The 12,357-nt window shown below is 34.3% G+C and overlaps 2 protein-coding genes across 2 annotated transcripts; one reads left to right on the forward strand and one right to left on the reverse strand.

Moving 5' to 3' along the window:
• The first annotated feature begins 7,231 nt into the window (after window positions 1–7,231).
• Window positions 7,232–9,087, forward strand: LOC107792224 (putative plastid-lipid-associated protein 4, chloroplastic). The gene is made up of 2 exons (XM_016614415.2): window positions 7,232–7,566; window positions 8,530–9,087. Exons 1-2 carry the CDS (start codon window positions 7,261–7,263, stop codon window positions 8,953–8,955), a joined length of 732 nt encoding a protein of 243 aa, XP_016469901.1. The 5' UTR covers window positions 7,232–7,260; the 3' UTR covers window positions 8,956–9,087.
• A 551-nt stretch (window positions 9,088–9,638) lies between these two features.
• Window positions 9,639–11,528, reverse strand: LOC107792225 (germin-like protein subfamily 1 member 17). The gene is made up of 2 exons (XM_016614416.2): window positions 11,314–11,528; window positions 9,639–10,536 (listed from the first exon to the last, which is right to left on the reverse strand). The coding sequence occupies exons 1-2, from the start codon at window positions 11,435–11,437 to the stop codon at window positions 9,986–9,988; spliced, it is 675 nt and encodes a 224-aa protein (XP_016469902.2). The 5' UTR covers window positions 11,438–11,528; the 3' UTR covers window positions 9,639–9,985.
• Window positions 11,529–12,357: the final 829 nt, after the last annotated feature.

Consider the following 12,357-nt stretch of genomic DNA (forward strand, 5'->3'; position numbering starts at 1 on the left):
GATCGCATAATCACTCTGCGGGCCGCATAATAGCCGTAGAAGTGAGGCAGAAGAGGGCTAGTTTGGATGAAATCTGCGGTCGACTATGCGACCGCATAACTGTTCTGCGGTCACTATGCGACCGTAGAACAGGTATGTGGGCCGCATAGTGACCACATACACAGAGAGATATTTGCCAGTATTGGACATCGATTATGCGACCGATATGCGGTCCGCATAACCATTTTGCGGTCGCATATGCGACCGCAGAACCTGTTCTGGAGCTTTATTTTTCTGGTTTTATAAACCCGACCCCATTCTTATAAAACACTATTGGGAGTCATTTTGAAGGGTTTCATCTGATATTTTAGAGAGAGGTGAGAGCATTTTAGAGAGAGAAAGTGAAGACTTAGTCATTTATCCATCAATTCTTGTTCAAGGTTCGAAAATTTCACAAGGATCTTGCTACGGCTTCAAAGAGGTAAGAATTTCTTTCCTCAATTCTTCAATTTCTGGTTTGGAGTAAAAATGGGTGATTAATAGTATAATTTTTGGGTATAAGAGTATTATGTATACATACCAATAAGGTTGTGGAAAGATTGTTAAGTTCAAATGGGTAAGGATTGAGTTGAAAATGGTAGAGATCTTCATAAACTTTAATTGAAGATTTGAGCATCGAGTTGACATCGAAATTTGGTGAAATTTATATGGTTGGACTCGTAGTTGGATGTGTGTTAATATTTTGTAATTTTATCGGGTTTCGAGACGTGGGCCCCATATGCATTTTTTGGGACGTAATTTCGGATTTTGTGAAAAATATTAGCATTTTGATATGGAATTAATTCTTATAAATTGTGTGGACTAAATCAAATTAATTGTGGTAGATTTGAGCCATTCGGGAGTTGATACGCGCATAATGAAATTTCTGGAGGATTGTTTAGCTTGCTCGGCATTGGATTCGGCTTGTTCGAGGTAAGTAACTCTTCTAATCTTGGATACGTATTATGTAAATTGTTTGGAGGTGACGCACATGCTAGGTGACGGGCGTGTGGGCGTGCATCGTAGGCATTGTGACTTGGTCAAATTCCATGGGACTGTATAGTTGAATAATCTGTTGATATCCGTACATTCTCTATGTGTTAGAGAAAATTCAGCTGAGACTCGTATTAAAAATCATGCTTAGGCATATGTTGTTATTGATGGTACCCATTGGAGTAATTTTTGTGGTTGAATTATATGTTCAAATTGTAATTGTTCACTCAGTCATGTTTATTCATATCATATCATACCTCAGTCTCTCTTATTTATTGTTGATATATCATATCATTGTTGTTGGGCTATTTTTCATGACATTATGAGCCCGAGAGACTGAAGAGATTGATGACTGAGTGAGGCCGAGGGCCTGATTGTGAGGATGAGTGTGGATCGGGACTACCCGCCTGTAGCATACTTTATTATTATGGCACGTGAGTTGTCCGTGCGGATTCTGATATGATATTATAGCACGTGAGTTGTCCAACAACAGATTATAGCGCTTGGGCTGAAGGAACCCATCCGGAGTTTGTACACCTCCACAATGAACGCATGTACCTACTGAGTGCGAGTGTCGAGTGTCGAGTGACTGGGAGGCATGAGTGATTGTGAGGTATGCCCGAGTGGCATGAGTAACTGTGAGGTTTGCCCGAGGGGCTGTATATGAGTGATGTTCTGCCCGAGGGGTTGTTTATGATTTTATTAGTGAGTTACATCGCATTGGCATGCACACATGACATACATGCATAGAGATGTATTTTTCTCATGCTGTACAACATCACATCATTCATAATTTCTCATATATTTTTTACAGATGGGCATAGTGATGCATTTGTTTTACACGGATTATCCGGAAGGGAAAATAAAATATTTTATTTATTATTGAAAAGATTTTGGGAGAAATTTATTGTTTTCAAACTATTCACATTATTGGCAATTTCGGCAAACGATTTGGGTTTTTACTGATGTATTTGAAAGGAAGAACTATTATTTTTGAAATCATGATTTGACTGAGCATTTTATCTTTGAGTTACTTCTGGTGTTATCTGCTTTATGTTGTTGTGGACTATTGGTTGTGGACCCGACCTTGGTAGAAGCTCGTCACTACTTTCAACCTACGGCTAGGTTTGTTACTTACTCAGTATATGGGGTCAGTTGTACTGATACTACACTTCTGCACATTGCGTGCAAATATTGGCTGTTGTTGTTGCTGTGCTCGATGGTTGCGGGATTTGAAGATGTACCTGCATTCCTGTTGTAGCTGCCTCTTGTTCAGGGTAGCCTTAGATTTATAAAAGCTCTTTTTATGTATTATTCAAACAAATTATGTATTTATTTCATTTTCGCTTTGTATATTATATTCTTAGAAGCTCATGATTTGTACTACTAGTTCTTGGGGATTGCATAAGATTGAGACCTTTATTCACTTAAATTGCTTTAATAATTATTATTGGAATTTAATAATTGATAGTTGACTTATTTAACGGGTTGGGTTAGGTGTCATCACGACTGATTGGATTTTTGGATCGTGACAACTTGCTAGCTTCTCAAATTAGTACTTCTGTAGGTTGATATCTAGAAAGCTAATAATGTGAACACAAATAAATTACCGTTATCTTTTAAATATTTTTTTTTCTATTCGTTAAGAATAAAACTTTTAAGGAAAAAAAAAATAGAAAACAGAGAACCATAAAATCAATGATCCTTTTTTTTGGCAGAATACATAGCTAGCCCCTTAAAGTTGTCCACACTTTTCACTCATCTTATGTCTGTTTCATTTAAATACTCTAATTATATCTTAAATGTGTCATTTAGACACAATTTTGACAAGCAATCAAATATAAAACATCCCGGTAATTCACACGCTAGAGTGACAAATAAGATAGCTACACACAGATTTTAAAAAAAAGCTTTTGAAAAAAATGTAAAAGAAAAATAAGAACCCCACCCCATCCTTTCGTCTTCTTCCTCGATTAACGATGGATAATTTGAAAAATATAAATTTATGGTAAGAATATTTGTGTCTTAAAAAAAATTAATTTTCTACTTCTACTTCTTCTTCTTGAAAGAAGATAGAAATTTTAGCTTCTTTTCAAAAGGAGAAAAATTGCTTCTACTGTTACTAAAAAATACTTATCTCTCTGGGCCAAACACCTCAAATATCATTTTTTGACAAATTTTTTTTTTAGAAAAACTTTTGGCCTCCCAAAAGCTTGTCCAAACAGGCTATTAATATGCATTATTACAAAGGAAGTGCTATAGTTAGGAAAGTAGTCCTTACTATCCACATCCAATACTTTCCTAACAAAAGTAATTCCTAATTTCTCTACTTATATTGCATATAAGAGCAGTTAAAGGAGGAACACAATATACACAAAAAGATCATCATGTTGCATATGTACGTCCCTACTATAATTAGTTCATACTGGGTTGATCAAAACTGATATTTAAACGGAAAATAAAAAAAGAATGTGCTCCTAAAATGTTTATACTTTGATAATGAATTAAATTTATAAACTAATTGTAAACTCAAAATTTGAAAAGAGTAAACTTTAATGCAATCTTAAGTGAAAATGCAGGAAATATCTATACAATTATACAAAGATGAGATAAAGCAGTATTTAATTCCATAAAGGCCATGTCTACACTATATAAATTCCATAGAATTTAATTCTATTTGTACTTTTTGTTTTGTCGTTAACTTTGAGGTTTGACCTTTTTTTTCCTTTCACATAACCATTCAAGATTTTACCAGGTTTCTACTATGAGTTCATACTAAACTCCCATTATTGGCTTGATCACAACTTTATTTTTCTTACCCGATAAACCAAAAAAGGATGTCTTATTATATTTGGCCTTGAAATTTCTTTAATTAGACATATGAAAATAGCAATTATAATTATTTAATGCTACCAAACCTCTAGCAAGATTGAGGCAATTTTGATTAAATGCAGGTAAATACAAAACAAAAAGGAGATAAACAAGAATTTAATTCCACAACACCATTCTTCCACCATATAAGCCACTGTTTTATTCATACTTCTTCACCATTGAAGTATCATTATCACAACTAAGTGATTTACAAAAATGGCCACTTCACATTCACATCTTTCTCTTCTAGTCCTTGCTCTTGTCTTGATGCTTTCTACTCCAACTCTCTCCCTAAGAAGAGACTTCTTTAAAATCTCAAGAATTTCACCTTCTTTTGATGATCTTCCAATTTCCACACCTTCTCCTGAAGAAGCTCCAGCTCCAGATATCTCTTCTACAACCACAAATGCTCCTCTTATATCACCATCTTCTTCAACAGATATATCACCTTCTTCTTCAGACATCGTCTCTAGTAGTACTCCAGCTGTTTCGCCATCTCCAGAAGTAGCCTCGGTTAGTTCACCTGCACCTTCAGAAGAAACACCAGTTGTCTCTCCATCTGCACCACCAGTTCCTGAGCATGGTCATGACCATCATCATCATCATCATCACCGCCATCATCATCATGGCCATCACCATCATCGTTCACACCATCATGGTCATATCGGCCATCATCATCATGATCAACATCACCATGAACATGATCAACCTTCTCATGAACCAGCACAGGGTGCACCAGCTCCTTCTCCTGAAGATTCAGCTCAAGCTCCTGAATCCATGACCTTAGACTATATCATTAAGAATTAGTTATCTTCTAAGGATTAGAAAATCAATCAAAATCTTAAATAAAAGAGTTAAAATTTAATATTAAAAAGTTGAGTTAGTTATAATTTGCTATCCTTTTGTTATTCATAATGGGAACATGCATGCATGTATATTTTCAGTTTACCCGGAAATTCTTTGCCCTTGTTCTGATTACAACAAGCAAACGTTACAGATATCCTTAGTCACTGGCTAAATTAGAAATTCCGTCAAAGATATTCAAGATTTAATAGCATATACTCCCTCCATTTTAATTTATGTGAACCCATTTGACTAGACACATTTATTTTGTGTGGCTATAAATCATTACATAAAGATAAATTATTTCCAAATATTGAAAGAGGTCATTCCTTTTGGCATGGACTAAAAAGAAAATAAGTTCACATAAATTGAAACGGAGGGAGTAATATATATACAAAAAATTTACCTATATACACATTAATTCTCTATATACACTACGTAATTTTTCAATAAAGAGTGTTCAGCGCTCTGCCATTGTCCCTAGTTTCTCCCTTCATTTCTTCCTTTTGACTTTCGAATCCACCTCCTCTCATAAAGAATAATTAAATTACCAGTAATTATGCTGATGTGAATGGGAGCCTTGTAATAACGGTAAAGTTATCTCCGTGTGATTTATAGGTCACGAGTTTGAACAGTGAAATTAACAATTGATACTTGCATTAGGGCAGACAGCATATATCACACTCCCCTGAGGTGAGAACCTTTCCAAGAGGCTGTTTTTTTTAGTTATGCTGACTAATTCTTGATCAAAATCTGACCTGGACTAGCCCAACCAGTGCAACGACAGGTCCAACCCAAAGGAGATCAAGCCCAGCCCAGCCCAGCCAACGTGAATTCGCGCAAAGGAAAAATTCAAAAATAGTCAGATTTACAAGTGGTAATTGAAAAATAGCCGCAGTTTCAAAAGTAATCGAAATTTAGCCATTTTTCATATAAAGATAAATAAGAACGAAAACACTGTTCAAAATCCGGAAAATATTCCAGCATAATATACTGGAGTTCCAGTATAATATCCTGAAACTCCAGCATATTATACTGGAGTTCCTGTATAATATGCTGGAGTTCCAGTATAATATACCGGTCTAGCATAATATGCTAGAAGTTCATACATAGGTGCTCCAATCTCCAGTATATTATACTGGATCGGTCCGTGTTGCAACAAAATAATGGCTATTTTTCAATGTCTTTGTAAACGTTGGCTATTTTTCAATTACCAGTTCGAAAACTAGTTAGCCCGTGCTATTTTTACTCGCGCAAGACCTTTGGTGTGTCCTCCGGCCCAGCCAAGACCAGGCCAATCCTAAACGTCCACTAGTGGATTTTATCATCCACAATTCTGTGTTTAAATTAAATTTTGAAAACTAGTGTTCCCGAGAATTTAAATTTTTCGTGTAATCTACTTATAATTAACCCATATTAGAACTCCAAATAAGTAAAATACCTGTGATTTTTAGTGAATATTCTGCTGAAATATTTTTCCAAATAGGGCGTTGAATATATAACACAAATAAAATAGAGAAATAATTTATATCAGATTTATTATTATGGTATAATTTTACATGACTACTAAGAGAGAAATTCAAATGGCACTATATGAAATTGTTTTAACAGTCTCTAATAATAACTTAACTGTGACCGATTGACATTTAGAGGACATGAATCTTGTTTAATATAGCATTTATTTACGCCTTGTATATAAAAAAAAAATGAAATTCTTAACCAACATTTGATCCTTATTCTTTAGCTTCATTTATTTAAAGAAACAAATACTGGCATTTATGTTATTAGTAAAAATAATAATTAATCAGTATATATCGATTTCGACAACAAAAAATTAGTCAAATATCCCTTCAGCGCAGCTATAGGTGGATTGTCAGTTTGACAAATATAGTGGCGAGTAATTATTTTCTTCCTTTTTTTTCCTCGTCTTATCTTTACATTTTTTTAAAGTAGATGCAATTAGCGGCAGAGCCATATTATAGTATGTCAAAATATAAAGAAGTAAACGTATAAAAAAATTAAGAAGATTCAACATATAGTATATATACATAAATATATTTTTTTTACCTAGTTATAGAATATAATCTTCTGGCAAAATGGTGCCAATTTATGCCCCTTAGCCCAAGGCGCCACAAAATATGATGTTAGGGAACAAGGGCGGATCTAGTACAAAGGCTTATGAATTCTTATGAACCCAGAAACTTTTATATAGACCTTATATTTGGAGAAAAAACCTTATTAAAAATATGAGAATATTTAACTTGAAACTCAATTTGTTGATCCAATTATCATGTATATTAGCTTGAAATCATTCTAGGAATTTATAAGCTTAAAATTTTAAATTCGCCTCTGTTCGGGGAGGGTTAATCCTACAATTTCAATGACTTGATTGTAAAAAAGAAATTGTCATTAAAATGTAGGACAAATGCAGGATTTAATCGAAAATCCTATAGCCACAAATCCAACGGTCCAGCAACAGGGGCAAATACTTAAATACACGAGCTCAGTGGATTACTCAAATTTGCATCACTTCCTATGGCCTTATCCTCACTACTATCCCCTCCAACTCATGTTTCTTCAAACTCCACACATTCTATTCCCAAGCTTTACCACTTCTCTCATTCCACCTCTTTTTCTTTCCAAAATACTCCTAGTTTCATCTCCTTTCCAACCAATACTTGTCCTCAAAATCAAAAATGGCGGACCAATGTTTCTTTCTTCCCTTCTTTCTTTAACAAGACCCTAGACCCTACACCCATTAAACAAGAGCTTCTTGAGGCCATTGCCCCTCTTGATCGTGGCGCTGACGCCACTCCTAAAGACCAGCAAATAATTGATCAGGTAATTTGCTTAATTACTACTCCTAATTTATGTTAATATATTTTGCTTCTCAAGATTCAAATTATGCCAAGTTTGACAGATATTTTAAGATAGTATTTTTTTAAATATATTGACATGAGAAGAAATGCAACTTATACTCCATCCGTTTCAATTCATTTGAACCTTTTCGGAGTACAAATGTCCAATTTGTTTGAAACTTTTTCGCAGCACAAAGGTCAAATTAACTAATTTTCCATGAGAATTTGGACATAAATACTTTAAGTTTTTTGAAATAAAATTTACATATTTAAAAATTACATAAAAATACTATAAGCTACAATAGTTAGCAATTGAAAATATCAAAAACTATTTGTAAAAAAATAGTCAAAGAAAATCTTGTTTGACTCTTCAAATAGTAGTAGGTTCATTCTTTTTTAAATGGAGCGATTAGTACTTTTCGTGTAGTTTTTAAATATATAAATTTTAATTTTAAAAGATTGAGCCGAACTAATTCAAATTTGCTTAAAAATTTAGTCAAATTAACTCTTGATAAGCGAAATGTATCATATAATTGAAATAGAGGGAGAATGTTCCATTCACTTAGCTTGTTGTTGCAGAGATAAATATTCTAAGCCATACGAGCTGATTGTAGTTACCATGTTTTCTTGATCTATGGTTAAGACTTGTTCAGTGTCTATAGGTAGAGGCAGAGCTAGGATTTGAAACTCAGAATTACAGGTGTTTTAAGTTATTGCATTATAAATTAATAATTTACGTATATTTTTAAGACAAATACATTGTTTGAATCAAATTCACTGGGTTCGGCGGAACCCGAGCAGAAGAGCTCGCTCTGCCCCTGTCTATAAGTTCCGGAAAATGTTAGTAACAGTTAGATCAGCAAAGATGATACTGTGAAATTGTGCACATAATGATGTGTCTGTTTATAGTCTGTCAATTTTTGCCTTACCAATATTATTTGATTAGATTGCGCGCAAACTTGAAGCTTGCAACCCAACAAAGGAGCCTCTCAAGTCAAATCTTCTAAATGGAAAATGGGAACTTATATACACCACATCCAAGTCAATTTTACAAACTCAAAGACCCAAGATTTTAAGATCTAGAGTAAACTACCAAGCAATAAATGGAGATATACTTCGAGCTCAAAATATGGAAGGATGGCCATTTTTCAACCAGGTTACTGCAGATTTGACCCCATTGAATTCAAGAAAAGTGGCAGTAAAGTTTGATTATTTCAAGATTGGTGGGATTATACCTGTTAAAGCTCCAGGTAGAGCTCGAGGTGAGCTTGAAATTACTTACTTGGATGAAGAATTGAGAGTATCAAGAGGTGATCTTGGCAACTTATTCATTTTAAAAATGGTGGACCCTTCTTACAGGGTCCCTACTTGAGATTCAATACTGCATCCGTTTCAATTTATATGAATCTATTTGACTGAATACGAAGAAATAACGACTTGTAAAACTTGTGGTCCTAAGCAAGCTATAACCTTTGTGTGATTATAATTTTTTTGAAACTTTAAACATGTCAGAGTATTTGTATGACTATAAAAGTTTCTCATTGAGGGTATAACTGAAAATTTAAGTTAAATTATTTTCAAATTTAAAAAGAGATCATTCTTTTTAAACCGTAAAAAAAAAAAATAGATTCACATAAATTGAAACGGAAGGAATAGTTGTCTAGTGTCACATCTTATATCATAAGAGTACTAGTTTGTGCAAATTATTTGAAAAACTTTCTCCCTTTTAATCTATACAGAATTACATTCGAAGCGAGTAACTCTGAAATGCATAACAAATCTATACTAGTACTCCCTCCGTCCCTATTTGTTTGATGCATTTCGAATTTCAAGAGTCACACGAGTTTTTTCTTTGACCATTATTTTTCGTATACGCCTTTTGAATATTAAGAATGGAGTATTAATTATTGTGACTTATAGTATTTTTGATGTAATTTTTAATTAAGTATATTTTTTTTCAAAAAATTAAAGAGTCCATATCCGAATCCGTGGCCAAAATTGAAAAGTTTAACTCTCAAAATTCGAAATACATCAAACAAATTGGAATAGAGGGAGTAATATTTAACTATGATTTTCAATCTTCAAAGTTCAAATGCCAAGGACAAAGGATGGTAACAAAGTAACATCAAGGACATTATTCCAGTTCTCACCTGACCATTATTTTCTTCCCTTTCTAAGTTATATCTCTATCACCCACACAAAGTGTATAAATTCTCTCAAACATCACAAAATTGACAACAAATCATATCATAAAACAGCCAATGGACTCGCACTTTTCTTATAAAATGGTTCTTATTTTTCTAAGACACAATTTTTTTTTTGATATTATTTTTTGGGTGTGGCCATTTTTAGGACCCTGCGTGAATGCAGGATGTCTTGTGACTGGCCTGCCGTTGTTTGATCTAGGAGAATAATCCTTGAAGTTGTTCCACCATTTTCTTATCCAATTGGAATGCTTTGGAAAGAACATCTTCAACTACTGGTGGATTTGACCCAAAGAGTTCACTAGCAACCACAATAAGCCCAGGATTCTGGCTATTCAAAGCACCAAAAACAGTTGCATTAGTATGTCCAACATTATACTGAAAGTGAATAAGTCCTTGTGGAAACACAAATACATCTCCTGGATTCAATATTTTGGTAAAAGACCTAGTTTTTAATGGATTAACAGTGTCAGGAGCCAAAAATCCAACATAAAGAGTACCTTCTAAAACAACAATAATCTCAGTACCACGAGGGTGTGTGTGCGGTGGTACAAGGCCAAACGGTGAAAAATCTGCGCGAAGTATAGAAATGCCAAGAGTGTTAAGTCCTCCAAGTCTATTTACATCTACTACATTTACAGCTGATCCCATTCCTGGTAAAGGATTTCCACTAACGTTAAGTCCTGGAAGAAAGAAATCATCTGCTGTCGCGAGTTTTGGATCTTTGCATAATTTTCCATTCACGAATACTGCAAACAAAAATAGAACAAAATTCAAAGTATATATGTATTAATGTAAACCAAAATTTAAAGAAAAAGAAAAGGAAATAGTTTAACTTCTATAACGCTGATAGTGTAAATGAATGTTTACATAAGATCAGGTCACCTAACTAATTAATAACTACAGGACATTTTACGAAACAATTATTTTGTTGATTTCCTACTAAAGAAGCTGGGCAACTTCTATCCGGAGTTTGATCATTGGAAAGAGTCACGCCTCACTACGAACACTAAAAGAATGAAATGAGTAGAAATTTTCCTTCCCTTGACCTAATTTGGATAGCTGAGTGGTCAATCCTAATCCAACCATTGCCATCAGTTTGAAGATGGAAGGTTGTGCTAAGACTCGCGCTGCTACCCAAAGTCGGGTGATAGACATTCATAAATTCGCCAAGCACAGGATAAAGGGAAATTTAGGTAATGTTAAAATACGACTTATGGCATCTAATGGTCAAATGCCTACGTTCAGTTTATCTTTGAAAACTCAAACAGACAGAACAAACAAACCCGGGTACGAACATATATTAGTCAATATTGTGGGAGCTATTTGTTATAAAAGGCGAACATCCCCTTTCTAAAACATTTACATCGATCCTTATGTATAACTATTCATAACAAGTGGAGAAATAAAGTAAGTAATTTGCTACAACATGTTAAAAATATCCCGAGAGCATAATAAAATACTACATCATTAAATCCAAAAGCAAAGTGAATATAAAGGGGAGGTTTTGCTAAAGGGTTATTTACCTGCAGACTTGGAGTCACTTACTGCAATACAGAAGTCCTGAAAAGGGCTAGGATCAAAGGAAGAAACAAAAGGAAAAATGGGGCCAACAGTGACTAAGATAATTGTGAGGAGGCAAAAATCCATTTTGGATCCAAACAACTAATAAAGCTTTCTTGAATTAAAACTTCTTTTTTCTTGTGGGAATTGTATACCAGATCACAGGTGATGAAGTGCACTGGAAATTAATCTCAACCTATTTATAGATGGTTGTCATTTGTCAGCATTGTTTTCCTATAACTTAACAGCTTAACTTTAGAATTAAGTTTCCTAGTCGTGTCTTATTGTAATAAACACTGATTCTTTCTTGAAAATAGCCACCTTATTCATAACTTGTTTTTGACATGTAAACCTCATTCATCTGTTTACCCTTTAAGCTCCCTTAAAATAGAAGAAAACTGAGAAGTTGATATATTACCTTAATACAAAATCAAATTATTCTTCTTGGCTATATCATGTCGGTAGAGAGAATTAATTAAATTTTACTTTAAGTCTTGGATAAGCTCCCTAATTAAGGATCTCAGTAGATGAATTGATACGGTAAAATTGCTTATCCTTTCATGATATTTATACAAAATCAATAAATGTAACATATAATCTTTTTTCAAACTTTATTCTGCTTGAAAAGACCTTACATGTAAGAACTAAGAAGTGAAAAAAGGTAGTCCGGTGCACTAAGCTCCCGCTATGCGCGGGTTTCGGGAAGGGCCGGACCACAAGGGTCTATTGTACACAGCCTTACCCTGCATTTCTGCAAGAGGCGATTTTCACGGCTTGAACCCGCGATCTGTTGGTCACATGCACGGCAACAACTTTACCAGCTACGCCAAGGCAACTAAGAAGTGAAGATTTAATCAACCATACGGTCATGCCTGCATCTTTATTTTAACAGTTCAACAGAACTAGTAACTAATTAATTGCACACCACAACTTTCACCACACAGTAGTTGACATCCTGCTGTGTGACCGATAGTGGAGGAGAGTCATTAAAAAGTTTTGTTTAGGAG

Source organism: Nicotiana tabacum, chromosome 14, assembly GCF_000715075.1.
Source record: "Nicotiana tabacum cultivar K326 chromosome 14, ASM71507v2, whole genome shotgun sequence".
In the NCBI taxonomy this organism is placed as follows: Eukaryota; Viridiplantae; Streptophyta; class Magnoliopsida; order Solanales; family Solanaceae; genus Nicotiana; species Nicotiana tabacum.